Source organism: Gymnoscopelus microlampas (assembly GCF_963454915.1).
Source record: "Gymnoscopelus microlampas genome assembly, chromosome: 7".
In the NCBI taxonomy this organism is placed as follows: Eukaryota; Metazoa; Chordata; class Actinopteri; order Myctophiformes; family Myctophidae; genus Gymnoscopelus; species Gymnoscopelus microlampas.
The window spans coordinates 23,278,191-23,298,475 of NC_139944.1; the positions used below are offsets into that span (position 1 = coordinate 23,278,191).

General features: G+C 42.6%; 1 protein-coding gene across 1 annotated transcript in view; it reads left to right on the plus strand.

Moving 5' to 3' along the window:
• Nucleotides 1–20,285, plus strand: part of atp2b2 (ATPase plasma membrane Ca2+ transporting 2) — a 143,637-nt gene that overhangs the window by 113,326 nt on the left and 10,026 nt on the right. The window contains 10 exon segments of the mRNA XM_084063123.1: nucleotides 209–450; nucleotides 1,135–1,369; nucleotides 10,922–11,101; nucleotides 11,737–11,824; nucleotides 12,403–12,509; nucleotides 14,735–14,926; nucleotides 16,737–16,950; nucleotides 17,073–17,284; nucleotides 18,323–18,430; nucleotides 18,889–19,071. Of these exon segments, the coding sequence (XP_083919249.1) occupies nucleotides 209–450; nucleotides 1,135–1,369; nucleotides 10,922–11,101; nucleotides 11,737–11,824; nucleotides 12,403–12,509; nucleotides 14,735–14,926; nucleotides 16,737–16,950; nucleotides 17,073–17,284; nucleotides 18,323–18,430; nucleotides 18,889–19,071 (1,761 nt within the window).

Genomic DNA, 20,285 nt, shown 5'->3' on the forward strand with positions numbered 1-20,285 from the left:
TCATATATACAGTAGGGTTTAAATGGTTAATACTGTACATAACCGCAAACGGTTGATCTTCAAATAATTCATAAAATCATGGGAAATCTCTCTCTCTCTTGCTCTCTCTTTTACTCTCTCGCTCTCGCTCTCGCTCTCTCCGTGTCTCTCTCTCTGTGTCTCTCTCTATCTCTCTCTCTCTCTTTCTCCCTCTCTTCCTTTTCTCCAGCCCCCAGATAAGGAAGGTGGTCTCCCGAAGCAGGTTGGTAACAAGACAGAGTGCAGCCTGCTTGGCCTGGTGTTGGACCTGAAGAGAGACTACCAGCCCATCCGGAACCAGCTCCCAGAGGAGAAGCTCTACAAGGTGTACACGTTCAACTCCTCCAGGAAGTCCATGAGCACCGTCGTCCAACTGCCAGACGGGAACTTCCGCATGTACAGCAAGGGAGCCTCTGAGATCGTCCTCAAGAAGTGAGTCACTCCAAGTAGAAAGACCAGCTAAAATGAAAAACATGTTTTTCACAGTTTTAGAGGATATCTGTGGTCATAATTGGGACGTACAGTAGTTAACACATTGGCTGCCAAAAACGCAGATCTGCGTTCTTTTGAGGCCTTACAACGCAGGCTGCCAAGAACGCAGATCTGCGTTCTTTTTTAAAAAAAAATATTTTTTTTTATAGGTTTGACCCAAAGACCAAGGAGATATGATTTTTCGAAGATTTAGACTCCCATCCACTTCCTTGTTAACTTAAAACTTATTCTGTATCTCGGCTCCCGAGTACTTTTATTTTTTCATTGAAAAAGTCTGGCAGTCTACTGTAGAAAATAAATAAATAATTCTGGCAGCCAATGTGTTAACAATAGATGAATTTCAATTTGTGTGTATTTTTATGTCAAAAGTCCAATATGGATTACTTCCTGTCAAACTAAAACATATTGCATGGTTACATCTGCAGGTCCTTTTCAAATATGTTGGCGTATACAGTACGTTATATCCCCATTATGACCTATGACCAATCTACAATCTCACAACGCATCGTGTTGCAACACGTTGCGAGCTTGTAGATTGGCTTTGGACATACAAGGTTTCCACCTGACGCTGATGAAATGAAACCGTGGTCTGGGTAAATCTAAGCCCTTTCTCCTGGCCTCCAGGTGCAGCCGCATTCTGAACGAGGTTGGCGAGCTGCGGGTGTTCCGCCCACGGGACAAGGACGACATGGTGAAGAAGGTGATTGAGCCCATGGCGTGTGACGGCCTGAGGACCATCTGCGTGGCGTACCGCGACTTCCCCGGTGACCCCGAGCCCAACTGGGACGATGAGAACAGCATCCTTAATGACCTGGTGGCCATCTGTGTTGTCGGGATAGAGGATCCTGTCAGGCCAGAGGTACGTGTGTGTGTGTGTGTGTGTGTGTGTGTGTGTGTGTGTGTGTGTGTGTGTGTGTGTGTGTGTGTGTGTGTGTGTGTGTGTGTGTGTGTTCATGTGCGCACACACACACACGTGCGTGCATGCGTGCGTGGGTGGGTGGGTTCGGCATGGATGTCACCACTACTTTTCTCAATTGTTTTTCTTCCCCTCAGTGATGTATTGGTTCTACAACCAAAACTCCCTGGTAGACTGGTAGACTTATGTATTTCTTGTGTAGGATCTGTTTGTGTGACTGCCTTGTTTCGTGATAGGATATGGTGAAGGTCCGATTCAGTGTTAAACATGTGTATACATCTCATCTGGGTGGTCTCAATGGTAACTTTAAAGTCATAATTTTATTTTTTATTTTTTACCAATGTAAACAACTAAAGGGATGAGTCAAAGTTACTTAATGAATATACATTATGTATGTAAATGAGTACAGCTCCCGTGGCAGCTATTTTGTAGATGGTTGAATATAGTACAGAGTAAACACACTAAATGCAGCTACTTATACTAACATATATCAACATTCTGTTAAAGATTATTAAATGATGTGGCATTGTGCATTAGATATTCTATATCTGATACTATATATATGCTGCTAAGTGACTCGTACTCGTAAAATGTGATATTCTGCCTCATTTAAAAAAAAAAAAAATGTAGGATACACCTTTCACCCACTCTTTCACAGAATTGACAGTCAACAAAGTCAGTATGTCCAGAATATGTCCAAAATGAAGTGTTGAGCTGTGGTGGAGGGCTCTCATGGCATGCACGCCATGCAGGTCAAAATGACAGGATTTGAATCCCAGTGAAAGTTATTGCATACTGTTCAAATAGCAGCAGAATAGAGTACGAACACAAGGTTGTAAAACAGCATTATAGTGTTTTATCAGGATGGTATGGAGGATGTCTTCCTTCCGTCACTGGTTCACCTCCCAGCCCACCTGTGTCTGTGTTGATGCGTCCCTGAGCAAGACACCTAAACCCCACTGTCCCCTTGCTGTCTCCAAACCCCTCTCATTCAGCCTCTCCTTTTTTATTCATTCTCTCCTTCTCTCTCTCTCTCTCTCTCTCTCTCTCTCTCTCTCTCTCTCTCTCTCTCTGTTATTTTGACTCTTTCATCTTCTTGTGTTGCTCTCTATTTCACCGTATTTCTCTCTCACACTCTGCGGACTGTTATACAAGCATCTGCACACAGCTAGATAAGAATTAAATAAGAAGTAAAACTGAGAGAGACAGGGACAGCGCTTGCGTGCGGCACAGGCAAGTAAACAAGCTAGTAAACAAACTACTGTAAAAAGAAATTCCCCACTGTACTGCTGTGTGTGGTTGTCATGTATTAGAGCAAGCTACTGTAACCTCTGAAAAGGTTACATTTATATATAATTTTTTCATTATTTATATCCACAATGGTGCATGCAGTCATACTCATAGTGCAGTTTTCTACTCAGTAGAAAACAGATGATAAAATCTGAAGTATTCATTTAACTCAAACCTAAACTACCTTAACAAAAGAGATAAGCTGTTTTTTTTTTAAGATATCAAGACAGAAAACTTGAAAAGCAGGTGAAAAGAGGGTAGGTTGATCCCCACGTTGTTTCTGCTGCAGTAGCCACTTGACATTTTCAATAGTCCATGCAAAACCGCTCTGAACACGTCATATGTAAACAGAAGACATCTTTCCAAACATTATTGCAGCAATAGCTAATATCAGCAGATATTTGGAATGAGATTAAATGAGATGACTGTCTCCTTCCATCTAAAAGGTCATATCACACAGACTGGTAAACATGTTTTGGATTGGTTTGTTGTAGGGGTGTGCCGATACACTAATTTCACGAAACGATACGATACGATATTTGGCTCACAACTTCGATACGATTTCGATACGATACGATACGCACTTTTTTTATTATGAAAATATATGGAGGAGAAAAAAGAAAATGCAAACAAATAATTCTGTTTTTGCATTATTCAGACATGCAAACTTGTAGCTTTTCAGCTACAATAGCCGTTTTGAATCCAAATAGTATGACACCTGACCCGAAAAAAAAACATGTTGTCACTCTTTTCACTTCGGGGCCGTTTGCATGCCTGATTATTATGACTAGAAGTTCGGGCCGCTGCGCGGCCCTCACATCTAGCGTCCGCGCGACGTCGCACTGTGTAGGTGTGTACATGTAGTGTGCAAGGAAGTAGTAGTGTTGAGTAATGTGATTGAGGCAAGAGAAGTATTGGGTATGAATGTAGGCGGGTTGTTGTTGATTGAAATGAGATTGCATTGTTTGTTAGATAGCATGGTTTATTGGCATGGTGTGATGTCGGACAGTGTTGGTGGCAACATGTAAATGTGAGAAAGGCAAAATAGCAGTGAAATGAAATGACATCCAGAATAACATTAACAGTGAAGCATTAATCAGGAGCAGGTGTACAGTATGTTGCATTGGGGGGAGAATACAAACAAAGGCAATGGCAATTATGTTGAAGAATGAAGGTCATTTGTCACTATGCAATCAGGGAGTAGCAGCACATGCAAAGTGTTTGAATGAGCATGTTTGGATTAATAAAAGAGTTCGGGATAAACAACGTTGTCAGTAATTCCCTCATCATTGTTCACAATGAAAACTTTGACGGCGCTGGCTCTCTTTCCCCTGGAGAAGGCTGTGTAGAGTTGGCCATGAGCGAACACAGGTTGAGGCAAGTAGATGCCAACTCGTTCGTTCTCTTGCCCCTGCCCCTTATTGATGGTAACAGAGAAAGCTAAGCGGATAGGGAACTGTCGTCTGATGAAGGTGAAGGGAAGCTCCTCATCTCTGTCATAGTGAGGTATCCTTGGGAGGAAGATTTTTTCACCCCTGTTTGTGCCAGCTGCAATCTCACACTCAATGATTTTGTCCATCATCTGCAGTACCACCATTCTGGTGCCATTCTTGAGAGTGCGGTCGGGACCTGCTTGCAGGTTTCTCAGCAGCATGACTGGGGCTCCTACTTTCAACTTGAGGTTATGATCAGGCATTCCAGAGGGTGTCAGTGAATTGAGGAATTCCACAGGCATGGAGTCCTTGTGGTCGTCCTCCAGAATTGTGTCGGCTGAAAAGTAGACTCTCTGTTCTGTAGGGAAGTCTGCCAGGCATATGTTGTTGATTTCTCTAATGTCATTATTCAGAGGAGTGTATACAGTGCCATTGAGAAGGTTGTCTTTGTTGACACATCCAGTTTGCAAGTCAGGAAAGGTGAATGAAATGAGAGTTTGGAGATCGTGAACCAAGTGGTGGGGTTGAATGCGGACCTGCCATTCTGTGTCCTCCTCGTGTGGGAGTGTTCCTTCCCCTAATGCAAGGAGATAGTGGGAGAAGTCCTTCTCTGCTGCGTGTGTTCTCATGTTGAGGTTTAGCTTGTGGTGTTTCATGTGAGGATAGAGTGTTGACATCTGGATGCATGCTGAAACTATCTGGGGCCTGCCTGCTCTTTTGATAACGGGGAGGGTTTGCCTTGGGTCTCCACCCAGGAGGACAGTTTTGCCACCCCAAGGCTGCTGTGAGTGCATGAGATCCCTCAGTGTTCTTTCCACACACTCGACGTTAAAGCGGTCAACACTGAAAATCTCGTCCCAGATGATTAAGTTGCTGTCTTTAATGAGCTTGGCCAGATTGGACTCTGCGTTGATGGCACAGACAGAGTCTTGGAAAATGGGGATTGGGATCTTAAATCGTGAATGAGCGGTCCTACCACCCTCCAGGTTCTGTGCTGCCAAGCCTGTGCTGCCCACACACAGCACAATGCCATGCTCTGCGCGTATCGTAGCAGCAATGACCTTAAAGGTAAAGGTTTTGCCATATCCTGCAGGGGAGTTGAGAATGAACTGGCGTGTGATGGTTTCTTCTTGTGGGGCATGCACTGCCTGATAGACGGATTCGCAGAGTGCCATTTGTTCCGCAGTGAGCTTAGGAGCAAGCGACTGTACAATTTGTTGTTGCTGTGTTATGTTGAATTTTTCAGATCTGAAGATTTGTGTCAGCCTTTCCTGCGCAGTTAGTGGTCTTGGCTGTGGCATGTCATTGTAGTTGGATAGACCGCTGCCCATTTGTGAGAGTTCATCATCAATTGCAAGCAGTAGCTGATTTTGTATGAATGTTGTGTCTACTGCGTCTGTGGGGCACCTTTGTGCAGTGGCCTCCGCATGGAGAAAGTCTTCACTGAGCTCTGCAAAGAATCTGTCATACAGATGTTTGGGCTCTGATGGGTGACAGTAGTGGAGGATGATGGCAAAGGTTTCGCGGACTTTCCTTGGAGATGCGTAGCGTGACACCTCATGCATGGCGGTAATCCATTCTAGATCGTCCTGAAGCAAGCCCATGGCTAGAGCTGTGTCTTTGAAAGTGTCATAGTGGTTGCCATCATGTACCTTAAGGTCCTCATAGGTCTGTGGTCCTCTGATATGTGCTAGGAGCAGTTTCAAGTAGAATCTTTCTCCTTGGAGCACGGATACATTGGACATTCTTCCTATTGTACGTGGAATTTCCCTGTCCTTGGGTGCGTGGACTCTTTTATTCCACATGTGGGCCTTCCATGTGTAGTGTTCGGGAATCTGCATGTATAGATATTGCCTTGCTTCAGGGTCCTGGCTGTTTAGTTCGAAGAAGGCAAGCAATGTAGTGGGTTTGGCTGCTGCTATGGCCTCCTGTGCATGGCCTTCTCTGAAGACTGTCATTATGGTGATGTCAGATAGTGTCAGACATCTCCATATATGGAGCTGCCTATATCAGTTATGCCCAAATATGGGACCGTGATGGCTGTGCCCCTGTCATTATGGTGATGTCAGATAGTGTCAGACATCTCCATATATGGAGCTGCCTATATCAGTTATGCCCAAATATGTGGGTTCTCTGATGTCAGACCAAAATAAGCACCCGGAAGTGAATTTCGCGCTGGGGAAGAGATTTGCATAGTATTGGGGCATAATGCGTTTCATATTTATTGTACATCATGGAAGTAGAGTAACGGTATGGGAAGCAGCCGGTTCAGAGGCAGAATATTGAGGAATTTTGGGGTAAAATGTGGAGTTAGTTGGGCCATGTGTGTGCGTGGAGACCGCGCACACACACATGTGTAGCCCCATGAGTTTGGCCGTCAATTATAGGTGCAAGATTGTTAAAAAAAAAAAAAAAAAAAAAAAATTCAAAAACGATATTTTTTTTTTCCAAAACGATACATATCGTCGCGAAAACGTATCGCGATATATCGCGGGACGATATATCGGCACACCCCTAGTTTGTTGATTTGTCATCTAATTCCATCCCCTGGAACTAGATGTTCTTTGAGCAAACTCACAGCTCTGTTGGCTTGACATAGAGCAGTGTTTCTAAAACATATGGTCGTGATCCATTTGGGGCCCTGGACCCTGGGTAAATATCCCTTTTCTCTATCTTACATTTCTCAAAACATTTTCAGAAGATATTTCACAAGATTTTCCGAAATGTCCAAATAATTGAACATTTTTCAAACATTTTCAAAAGTTAAATAGCCAGGCTACAAGCTCACAGTCACAACAACCCATTTTGATGCCACTTGTTGAGTACCTACTACCGCTTAAGTGGTTAATTCACAATGTATTTTGTATTTCGTAAGTTTGGATCTCGGGGAGGCACAACATTTCTCTTTTGGGTCTGACGCTGAAGATGTCTGGGAACGCCTCAGCCAAAAAAGGAGAGAGAGAGAATGGCGGGTGAAGCTGTAAAGAGAGAACAGGGATAGGAAGAGAAAGAGGCAGGAGAGTGTAAACAGATCCATCTTTAGAGACATTAGAGCCGTGTTTTTCACTGTCACCTTCCTGACTCGTTGCCTGTACCTCTGGCAGGCCCGGCTGTATTTTTAATAAGGTACCTACTCTCCTCCGCGATCCTTCTCTCACTAATGGCCTGGTCATTCAGCTAAAGAGAAAACCAGAGAGTCAACTGTAGCGACGGGGCGTGCAGATGGAATTACAGGTTCAAAGACAGGCAGGAAGACAGGCAGACAACGGGAAAGGGAAGACAGAGCACGGGCAAACCGATCTCCAGATAACCCTGTAGGCAGGTAACGGTTACAGGTGGTAGGATATGCATGGAACTACTCTGCTACGTTGTGCTCCAGAGCTTATTTACCTTTTATATGGCTGTTGCTTAGTGGGTAGAGAGAGGAGGTCTTGGTAATCAGGAGGTCTCTGGTTCACCTCCCAGCCCACCTGTGTCTATGTGTTGAAGCGTCCCTGAGCAAGACACCTAAACCCTAACCCCCCCCCCCCCCATAATGCTGTTTTAGAACCTTTGTTCGTAATATATTCTGCTGTCGTTTGAACGTAATGTTTATCACAAATGAAGACCATAAATGCACGGTTAAATGGCAGGTACAACACAGTATACTATGAATGAAGTGAGATTTGAAATAGGGTTGGAAACAGACACCGTTTAGATGACGTCAGCGTGTAATTGCAGGTATCTGATCAGGTAGTTCAGTAGTTCAATTGCAACATCCCCGGTTCAGCTCACAATACTTGAGAATCTCGGTGCTGATGGCGAGATTGTGTTACACGGAACGGGGAGAAAACACCAACAGGAATTGAACCAAACATCCCATCCATAGACATCCCCGCTCTCACTAATGGAACTAATAATGAAGAAAAAAGGAACACATTTGTAAGCTATTAGATTATTATTATTTTTGTATATTCACTAAAACATTTTGAATAAACAGCATAAAATACCATAATTAGCTACAGTGTCAATTAACTTAAACTCAGTATATTTAATTGTACGTCAAATAGAAAATAAATACAATGCATTGTGAGGCTGTGCTGCTGTTTTCGCTGAATTATCTCCAGTGATTTTTGTAGATACATGGAAAGAATGTTTAGGAGACGTTCAGCTGAGTTGTGTCGAAGCAGCTGGATAAATGATGTACAATTATACTCTAATTATGTAGAATGTGTTCTGTTCAAACTGTATCTCTGTCTGTTTGTTTACTTTCTCGGCTCATTAAGGATCTGGTTGTCTCTGCCCTCTCTAGCGGTATAGAGATTTGACTATGTACAGTAACCCCCCCTCTATCTCTCTTTACTCTTGCTTGTGAAGGCACAGCAGCATGTGCCTGTCCATGTGTTTGTGTGCAAATGAATGCATTTTTTAAAATGGAATATGTTTGTGCAGATCTGTGTATGTGTGGGCTGGGCTCGCCTATACCGACCTTGGCCACGGAGCCAATTCAAAGGCAGAGCGCGCCTTTGAATTAATGCTAGTGCAAGCGCTATAGCTGGCTGCCTGGCTCTACTGCGGATCAATCTACTGTATCTATCACACCTAATCTAATACCACTATCTGGGAGGCAGGCAGCTCAGATAAGATGCTTTCTTATCATCATAAACTGTTACTAGAAAGCTCTTCTGTTGATTCAAAAGTTATACTGGCAGCAATGGCAACTTTGAAGTGTGACTTGGGAGAATGGAAGGGAATGACAACTGTGTGCGTGTGTGTGTGTGTGTGTGTGTGTGTGTGTGTGTGTGTGTGTGTGTGTGTGTGTGTGTGTGTGTGTGTGTGTGTGTGTGTGTGTGTGTGTGTGTGTGTGTGTGTGTGTGTGTGTGTGTGTGTGTGTGTGTGTGTGTGTGTGTGTGTGTGTGTGTGTGTGCGTGTGTGTGTGCGTGTGTGCGCGTGTGTGTATCGATGTGTATTTTTATGTGTTTGAGATGTTGATCTCATAAACAATAAATATGTTATATACATTTTGGATTTGGAACTTGTGTTTGATCAGCTAAATCCGCCCAGCACCACAATTCTCAAGGCTGTGATGTCAGGAATGTTAGTAGTATTACCTTGCTGCTGCTTGGCTGCACCACTTGACAAAATACATTTGATTTGACATTTCATTATTTATTTAACAGCGCAAAGGCTTCCAGAGCATTGCAAACATAGCTGATTTTAAATGCTAGACATTTACAATGTGCATTTATGGGCCAATAGTGTACCAAGTACAGTCAATAATTGTGTAGTATGTACAACTAGCAACTTCCTCTACTCGTGATTTATTACTCCGCAGTTTGAACTGATCCATCCTGCTACTCATACAGTCGCCGTTTCAGATGTCTTCTTAAACTGATATTGTTTGTATACATAATGCTGTATGTATGACATAATGTAAAGATCTGAGGTCGTCACTTATCTGTTGCCTCACCTTTAACCACTTAAACGCTACAGTATACTTCATTGACCGGAGTCCCCCAGGGGTATATAATAGGCCTCTTGCTTTTTTTCCCTCTACACCAACTATTTTGAAGGAAATAGCTGATCTACGTACATGCGCGTTGCGTCAATTCGTGAGCTTTTGAATTGGCCGTTTTTGCCGAATGTTCATCCCAGAATAGAGACACTTCCACACATACTGTATATCTGCACAAGCTGTGTGGTTTCAATAGCATGTTGAACATACAGTACATCAGTGGTTCTCAACCTGTGGGTCGGGACCCCCAGGGGGGTCCGCACATGAGTGTGGGGGGGTCCTCAGATGACATTAAAGGTGTAGTGAAATGAAAAATATGTTTTTCACACTTTTAGAGCATATCCGTGGTCATCATATGGGCATACCTAACAATAGATGCCAAAAAAAATGAAAAAAACCCATTTTTGTGTATTAAAGTATCTAAAGTCCCTAAAAAGCCAATCTTAATTACTTCCTGTAAACGAAAACGTGCTGCGTGATGACATAATACAGCCTTCACGAATATAAATGAATCTTGATTACATGCACCTGTTTGATTCCCATAGCTGCACGTTCTTCAAACACAGCTGATTTTAATTACAGAGATACTCCGTTTTGAATCTCATTGAAGATGAGTGTATTACTAATTTTAAACTTCATCTGCACACTAAAATATGTATCTGAAAACATTATAGGTTAGAAATAAGCCAGGTAGTAGCAAACGTGCTTCACTGGCCGTCTCTCTCTCACTTGTAAACAAACACTAGCCGTGTGCCAGCACGGCTGAAGTGATTGAGATCCAACGTCCCATAGCCTGAAGGGATGGGACCTTCTGATTGGTTTAGAGTCGTTGAGCCGACGTTTCGGGCTGAACCTTCAAAATAAAATGACCGAAAATGTCACTTCAGTGCGTCTTTAAAGTGACAATTTAATACCATAATCATTTCAATACCTAAAAAAATTATAATGATGAAATGAAATGAAAAAAGACCATTACTGCATCAAAAGTAATCAACAAACTATACCATAAAACAATTTGGTCAAACATTGGCCAAATTGTCAAATATTATAAGAAAGAGGCTATTTTCACTGTGGTCCGAGTCAAAATAAATGTAATGCCGCAACTCCGGGTGGGGAGTCCCCAGATCAAATATGATTATTTCAGGGGGTTCCCAGATCAAATATGATTATTTTGGGGGGTCACAGCCTGAAAAGGTTAAGAACCACTGCAGTACATCAGGGCACGCTGCCACGTCACTTGATGAGTATGTTGACCGTACTGTGTGTGTTTGTTCCCAGGTGCCAGACGCCATCCTGAAGTGCCAGCGTGCGGGCATCACAGTGCGCATGGTGACAGGCGACAACATCAACACAGCGAGGGCCATCGCCATCAAGTGTGGCATCATCCACCCCGGAGAGGACTTCATCTGCATCGACGGGAAAGAGTTTAACAGGAGGATCCGCAACGAGAAGGGAGAGGTAACTGAGAGAGAGAGAGAGAGAGAGAGAGAGAGAGAGAGAGAGAGAGAGAGAGAGAGAGAGAGAGAGAGAGAGAGAGAGAGAGAGAGAGAGAGAGAGAGAGAGAGAGAGAGAGAGAGAGAGAGAGAGAGAGAGAGAGAGAGAGAGAGAGAGAGAGAGAGAGAGAGAATAGGAGAATAGGTGTTAGCTATCAGGGTAATAGGTGTTTCCTCTTAGGGAGATCGGTGTTTTGTGTCTAATAAGGTGATAGGTGTTATCTGTCAGTGTAATTAATGTGTTACCTATTAGGGAGATAAGTATTACCTGTCTATAAGGTCATTGTGTTTCCTGTTAGGGAGCTAGATGTTTCCTGTCCATAGGTGTTGCCTATAAGGGATAAATAGGTGTTTCAGTGGCACTGCCTCTTACAGAGTCTTAAAATTCTTTCTTCTGCACTATCATTTTAATCCATGGGCAGTGTTGGAGGTGAGACAGTCCCATGGCCTAGCAGGAAGACCACCCCACTGTATGAAATAATGAATCTTATTTTGTATTTATTGTGTACTCTCTTAATGTTCTGTGACTGAATGTTAAGTAATTCGAATTGCCTTGTTTTTGAGACACCTGTCCACCTGTCCTTCTGATTGTGTGTGTAGGTGGAACAGGAGCGTATGGACAAGGTGTGGCCTAAGCTTCGAGTCCTGGCCAGGTCTTCCCCAACGGACAAACACACGCTCGTCAAAGGTAGCTCTTGAGGCTCTGATGATTTCTCTGTGTATACAGGCTTACTAGATATCTGAAACCAATCTAGATTTGTTTGGACGTGTATTATTTCTACCATACACGCACACCTGTACTCTGTAATTAAATCTGCCACGGGTATTAAATGGATGTCCAACTGATTTTGACATGTTTCTCTAAAAACACGAAGCCATAATCTTATACTTATTCTGCGGCAAAATCTGTGCTTTTCAGCTTCAAGCCAGCATCAGCGTACAAAACAAAACAAATAGCAGTGTGTGCACGCATGCATGTACTTGAGGGGACATTTGGCCCTAACGAGTATAGTAGAATTTGAGAAATAGATATTGTGAATACAATGTTCCTAGTCCTCACAAGAGGTTGTTTTATGGTTCAAAAAAGATGATGGAGTTAGGCTTACAATTAAGAAAAGATTGGCGTTCATAAAATTGGCATCCTGAAATGTATCGTAATACAGATGTGTGTGTGTGTGTGTGTGTGTGTGTGTGTGTGTGTGTGCGTGTGCGTGCGTGCGTGCGTGCGTGCGTGCGTGCGTGTGTGTGCGTGCGCGTGTTTCTCAGGAATCATTGACAGTTGCGCGCTAGAACAGAGGCAGGTGGTTGCTGTGACTGGAGACGGAACCAATGACGGACCTGCCCTGAAGAAGGCTGATGTGGGCTTTGCCATGGTAAAGCAGTCCTCGTTGCTTTTGTTTTCTCTCTGTCTGTCTGTCTCGTCTAAGTAATTAATTTATGACTGTACCTTATCTAACAGCTGGTGAAGCAGTCAAATGAGAGCCAGCAGCCGTACAGTATTCTGTAGACATGTTCACTCCTCCGTCATCATCACGCTTGCAGCACATCATGCTCTCTTTCCTTGGCAGTCTCCCAGCTGTATAGATCTGGAGCTCCCCCTAGTGGCTCCATATGGACACACAGTCATCCTTTATCCAGAGCAGCTCAGTGTTTTAATGACTTCATCAGTGGTTCCCAGCCTCCTCTGGATCAGGGCCCACTTGAAACTCTCGAAAGCATTTGCGGCCCACCCATCGGACCACTTGTTAAGTAGTCAGATGGGTGAGCCATGTGTGTTTTCAGAGCATGTTTCGTTTAATGATCAATCAATCATGTTTAAAAACTAGCCTATAATAGGCCTACTTTAAGTTTAACAGTATTACAATGGAAAAAAACATTTGTCAAGGTGTTGAAGCAAAATTACCATGACTTTTTTTACATTATGTTTTGTAATATTATATTTTAAATACAACATTACTGTTTTGCCAATTATTTGGGGACCCACTTGCAATATCCTGATGGCCCACCCTTTGGTTATCACTGCACTACATGATTCATCTGTGCTTTCTTACTTTCAAGTATGCAGTGTATGTGTCTGTTCATTTGCTCTTGCTTATTCAGTGTTATACAGTATTGTGTGTGTGTGTGTGTGTGTGTGTGTGTGTGTGTGTGTGTGTGTGTGTGTGTGTGTGTGTGTGTGTGTGTGTGTGTGTGTGTGTGTGTGTGTGTGTGTGTGTGTGTGTGTGTGTGTGTGTGTGTGTGTGTGTGTGTGTGCATGCATGTATTTCTTTACTCTGGAGAGCGGTCTCCTCTAGGCTAGTCTTTGATGTGTGAGTGTCTCCTATGCACAGTAGGCTACCTATATGGAACACATTAATAACACTTGTACTGTTGTTGTGGCTCTATATACGCAGTAGGCTACCACTATGGAACACATGAATAACACTTGTCCTGTAGTTGTGGCTCTATACTTATCGTGTGTAGCTTAGAGAGACGGGCCCTATGTCCACAGCATGCTGTAATCCATACTATGTAGTGCCCAAAAGCATCTATCATCAGCAAAGAACAGAGTAATTATGTTATTTTTGTGCGTAAAAAGGCATTATCTTCCAGCGAAACACAGCAGGATGCCCATTGTCCGTAAAAAAGAGATACTCTACATTAAACAAGGACACCCCTCAAAGATATCCACAGCATGCTTTGATCCATACTCTGTAGTGCCCAAAAGCATCTATCATCAGCAAAGAACAGAGTAATTATGTTATTTTTGTGCGTAAAAAGGCATTATCTTCAAGCGAAACACAGCAGGATGCCCATTGTCCGTAAAAAATAGATACTCTACTTTAAACAAGGACACCCCTCAAAGACACCTCACAAGATTAGTTATCCTCAACTACCCCTCAGCCCGCAGTAATTATTTCCTAATTATAAATGCCACTTCAGTGCTAGGTATATGCAGTTTTTTAAGCTACTTATTAATCAAGGTCCGACTTAATGGTTGAACTGCTGCCTCAAAAACATCTATACATTGTCCCTCTGTGATACAAACACTGTCCCTAGACTTGATGACCATCTTCAGAGACTTTAATTTTCACAGTCAGTAATTGATTTAGATGTGTTTTACACATCATGTAGGAGGGAGGTCTGTGTTCACATGATTTAATTGTGAACCCATAGATTTATGTAGTGGAATGAGGCTTCAAAGTGAAGCCAAAGGTGAACAAATCTGTACATTTCTCTGTGTCCTCTGCTCCAGCAGGGTATTATCATGTTGACTGTCTCTGTGTCCTCTGTCCTAGGATATTGACTGTCTCCGTATCCTCTGTCCTAGGATATTGACTGTCTCTGTGTCCTCTGTCTCAGGGTATTAGCTGTCTCTGTGTCCTCTGTCCCAGTAGGATATTGACTGTCTCTATGTCAGGGTATTGACTGTCTCTGTGTCCTCTGTGTCAGGGCATTGACTGTCTCTGTGTCCTCTGTCCTAGGATATTGACTGTCTCTGTGTCCTCTATCCCAGCAGGGTAGTAACTGTCTCTGTGTCCTCTGTCCTGGGATATTGACTGTCTCTGTGTCCTCTATCCCAGCAGGATATTGACTGTCTCTGTGTCTTCTCTGTCAGGGTATTGCGGGCACAGACGTTGCCAAGGAGGCGTCAGACATCATCCTGACTGATGATAACTTCAGCAGCATCGTCAAGGCAGTGATGTGGGGAAGAAACGTCTATGACAGCATCTCCAAGTTTCTGCAGTTCCAGCTTACTGTCAATGTAGTGGCTGTCATAGTGGCTTTCACTGGTGCTTGTATCACACAGGTCAGGACTGTATGTGTGTGCACGCGCGTGCGTGCATGTGTGTGTGTGTGTGTGTGTGTGTGTGTGTGTGTGTGTGTGTGTGTGTGTGTGTGTGTGTGTGCGTGTGCATGTGCATGTGTGTGTGTGTGTGTGTGTGCGTGTGTGTGTGTGTGTGTTTCATAATGCCATGAATGTATGTCAGTGTATTGTTTTTCCTGTGGACATAAATAAATTATTGAAAGTGTGTGTGGGCGTGTGCTATCTGCGCATGTGCCACACATATGCAGAGGCAAGAATATGAATATATATAAGAATTTAAAGCTATTATCCGTAGGTGTTATGTCCATTGTTTCACTTTCTCACACATGGAGAGATGTAGCGTTAATTGCAACGATGTCCAAACTACAATAAAGATGGTGGCGCATCAAGTGTCCAATCCGTTGCCACGTATGCTTCAAATAACTTTATCGGCATTGTCAACCTACCCGACATCAGGGTCTAAGTAGGGAGACCACATCCAACCACTGCAGATGTGCTTGTTATTTTGTATCAATACAGTTTGGTTCAAATATAAATGTATTCAATAAAATAAGTCCTGGATTTTAGCTTTGAAAAACACATTGATTTGGGCAATAAGCCAATAACACAATAAAATAAGAAAATTAGAAAAATGTGCCTTAAGTAAGGGATAATCCTCTGTGAAGTGCATTATTTTCCATAACCACATGGCTTGGAGTGGATTATCCCACTTATACACTTCCATGGCCACTTGCCAATAATTAAAATATAAGTAGTTCACTCATGTTTGAGGCAATTGGGTCTTAGAAACATGTTTTATCTTGTTCAACCTTGGAATAACCGTTATCTTACGACTCCAGCAAGTGCAGTAGGAGAAGCCGTAATAGACCTTGAAACTAGTATCGATAGTCCGATTGTGTTTTATCACAATACAATAGTTTTATGTTCCCCCAAAAGACTGAAAATGTTATTAAAATTCCTGTTGTTTTGAAGTATAGTCTGTAGCTAACGTTATCTTAATAACCCTTAATACAGTAATTCGTTTATTATGAGTTAGAATGCTGATGACACTGAAAATTAATGAACAGAGCAGCAACTTGCCCGTCTGTGTAACGCAGCTCCATAATGTACCATGGTCACACTTCATTAAAATGCATTGTCAAACTTCTATGGGTAAACTGTAATAATATATAATCATTCTTTACCTGTTTCTTTACAGTATGATCAAACCCATAAGTGTGTGTGTGAAGTTACCATTGAGGCAGGAGACCACATTGCAAATGATTTATAAATCCTCATAAATGTATAGATTGCAACCTCAGCAATCCATCTCCCAGGGGCACTTTATGATATTGGGATAGACGACCTGAGTGCTTGGCTGATACCAACAATAAGCCACTCGGAACTATTTACTTTCTTACTTATAGATTTACGTACAATATTATGCACTGTTACTCAAATCTGTGTCAGTTGGCTCTCTGTTAGTTTCACCCTCTGACCAATCAGAGTGTTCCCAGGGGCAAGCCCTATGGGTAATTATCCTCTGCGCTGTGCATTATTTTATTCTGTCACTTTTCAGGATTCTAATTCAAAATGAGCAAAAATGGCAGATCTACATTGGCTATTTTTGATACTTTTGTGTGACACTGTAGGGCATTCATTTACCAAAATAAATTATACGAGTTTTCTGCCCGACAGCACCGATACATTTTAATGTGATATTTTATCTTGTTCCTCACTTCCTCCTAAGGCTTGAGTCAGAGCTGGTAGTTCTGAGATCCCATGTCCTAGTTTTCTAAATGTGTTCCCCCAGGACTCGCCCCTAAAGGCGGTGCAGATGCTGTGGGTGAACCTGATCATGGACACCTTTGCGTCGCTGGCTCTGGCTACAGAACCTCCCACAGAGTCTCTGCTGATGAGGAAACCCTACGGGCGCAACAAGCCACTCATCTCCAGCACCATGACCAAGAACATCTTAGGCCACGGGGTCTATCAGCTAGTTATCATCTTTACACTGCTCTTTGTTGGTATGTACTGCACGATGTCCTTTTTCCTCTGTGTATTCTTGTGGGAAGGGAAAGATAACTGTGGGCAGATATTATACTGTACATATCTACCATCTAAATGAAGCTTTTGTTCACACCTACAGGCGAGAAGATCTTTGACATTGACAGTGGCCGCCACGCCCCGCTACACTCCCCTCCGTCTGAACATTACACTATCATCTTTAACACCTTCGTCATGATGCAGCTTTTCAACGAGATAAACGCCCGTAAAATCCACGGGGAGAGGAACGTCTTTGATGGAATCTTCAGGAATCCCATCTTCTGCACCATTGTACTTGGCACCTTCGCCATCCAGGTAGGGAGATAAAAAAAACAATAAAAAACATATAGTATGTAGATTAAATACCGGGGTATGGCTGCATTCGCTTGTCTACATGTAGATCAGTGGTTTCCAAACGTATCTACAGTATAGGATCACAGAATAGCCATAGCCTCTGGCTGTGGCCCCCCTATTGCAAATGATAATACAAAAAAAAAAATAGCCGATCTACAAGGTCACAATGTGTCCGACACGTTGTGAGCTTGTAGTTTGACTATTTTCGATATCTTTAGATTTTTTTGGAAAAATTGGGTCGCCAACATGCAACCATATGAATTTAATTGTGATATGATATTCATGTGGTACCACTGTGTCTATATTCCAATGCACACTTTGGGGTTGGAATGACAGAATCAGAATCAGAATCAGAATCAGAATCAGGTTTATTGTCACATCACAGGTTTACAAGGTAAAAAAGTGGGTGAAATTCGTTTTTGTACATCACTCCCATCGCAACGTTAAATTCCGTGGAAAGAAGAGTGGGGAGAGAGAAAAAGAAGAGGGGTAGGGGGCAAGTGGGAAGGAGATCAACAAGAGAACAATAGAAGGCCAAGAACAAGTTATCTACATATTTACAAAGTACCTGAGATAAGAGACAAACTAAGGTGCATAGCAGCAATGTATGTATACTGTGCATGATATACTTATAGACGCTAAGGTGCTTAGAGAGAAAAAGAGCGCAATAATAAAACATAAAAAGAAACAAAAAAAGTTTTTGCGTTATACATGGGGATTAAGGTGCAGAGGGTCAGTGCGTGTTCACCTAAGGGTGGACTGACCCTGGTATAATCCGCAAGTAGCTCCATGAGGGAGAGCAACAAAAAGTAATCTTTAGCATTTTGACTAAAGCTTTTGCCACAAAATGTACATTTAAAGCCCTTTCTCCTGTGTGTATCAACATGTGTTTCTTAAGATTAGCATTTTGACTAAAGCTTTTGTCACAAACTGTACACCTGAAGGGTTTTCTGCTGGTATGAATGTGTGTTCAATCTGACTTCCTTTTGGTTTGCTTAGATTGTGATTATACAGTTTGGAGGGAAGCCATTCAGCTGTCAACCCCTGGACCTAGAAAAATGGATGTGGTGCGTGTTCCTCGGTTTGGGAGAGCTAGTCTGGGGACAGGTAATATATCTGTGTGTCTGTTCAGTATGTTTGTCCTTTTAGAGCAGTGCGTGGTTCATTGACATCATGACATTTTCATGTCACGGACTCCCAAATTGATATGTATTTGGCTGTGGAACCCCATCTGAAAAATAAGAGAATATTCTAAATTCTTTAAAAAAAATAAAGATTTTTCCAAATGTTTCGAAGATAGCCGATCTGCAAGCTCACAACGCTGTGGATCGTCTTTTCTCGAATAGTAATGTATAAAATAGGGTTCAAGTGTTTAAACTGTTCCTCATTTTGCTGGGAACCCCCTGGAACACTCTCAATGGGGTTTCCCACGTCCCAATTTGGGAGCCACTGGTAAAGAGCTCCATCTAAAAAAAAAAAAAAAAAGAATCTACCGTACCCCATGAAAGTCTCTGAACCCAATTGCCCTTTTGAACCAATGACCCATCATTTCCTCCATGGGACAGGTGATATCAACCATACCCAATAGCAAGCTGCGCTTCCTGCGAAAGGCGGGCCAGCTGAGCCGGAAAGATGAGCTGCCAGAAGAGGACGCGAATGAGGACGAGGGGGAGATTGACCACGCAGAGAGGGAGCTGAGGAGAGGACAGATCCTCTGGTTCAGAGGACTCAACCGCATACAGACTCAGGTGAGGGCATGGGACGGACAAAGGGTTTCATATACCTATTCCAGTTTGGGGGTTACTTGCTGTACCTCGCAAAGGAGAGAGAAGACAGTCCTACAGTCAGCTGCCTCCTGACTCTGGTGGGGGGGAGAGCAAACAGGTTCAGTTTCTAATTACTGTGAACTCTGGTCATTTACATGCAGTGGTGGAAAGTAATTGAGTACATTTACTTAAGTACAATTTTGAGGTACTTTTACTTTACTGGAGTATTTCCAATTTCCAATACTTTTACTTCTACCCCACTACATCTCAGAGGCAAATATTGTACTTTTACTCCACTAAAATTATTTGGAAACTTTAGTTTCAGTCAATTTTTTTACAAAACATAAAAAAACAATAACCACTTCAGCCCTATTTATACTTTGTCTATTTGAAAATATCTACAAGCTCACAACGCGTCACATTTTCAAAAGATTTGTATACATTTTTAAAACTTGTGAAATGGGATATTCTGCACAAGTACTTTTACTTTTGGTAATTTACATATATTTCGATGCCAATACTTTTGTACTTTTACTCAAGTCAATTTTGAATACCAGACTTTTAACAGAGTATTCTACGTTGCGGTATTGATACTCTTACCTAAGTAAGAAATGTGAATACTTCTTCCACCACTGTATACAGTACATAGCTGTAACTTCCTGTTCTGTTAGAGTATTTCATTTTTTCCCCCTTCCTCTTCCTCTGAGCTGTTTATTATTCTGTGTTGTATGTATATGGCTTCTTCAAATGTCTGACCACCTGTTTGGAATATGCTTGGTGCATGGCCCCAGCGCACAACTAGTATACATCAGGCTTTAGGGCTAAAGTTGTCTTAACTCAAGGTGACCAACAATTCAGGTATACGAAGACACAATCTCTTGCACAGCTGGAGTGATGGAAACTCCAAGGTGGGTCTCTGCTCTGGAATATCTACAGTATACACCATCATGGAGTCATAGATGTATAGGTATCAGCGTGGCATACCGTAGGTGTGGTTCGCAACCTTTTCTGGATCAGGGCCCACTTTGAAAGCCCTGATCTTGAAAGCGTTCACAGCCCATACATCTGACCACTTAACACAGCCACATGAGCACATGTACTGTATTTTAATGATCAATCCATTGTGTTCCGGCTTGGATTAATGGAACTAATGCAGTATACTTTAAGTTCCAGTAGATCAATAGATCTCAGTTTCG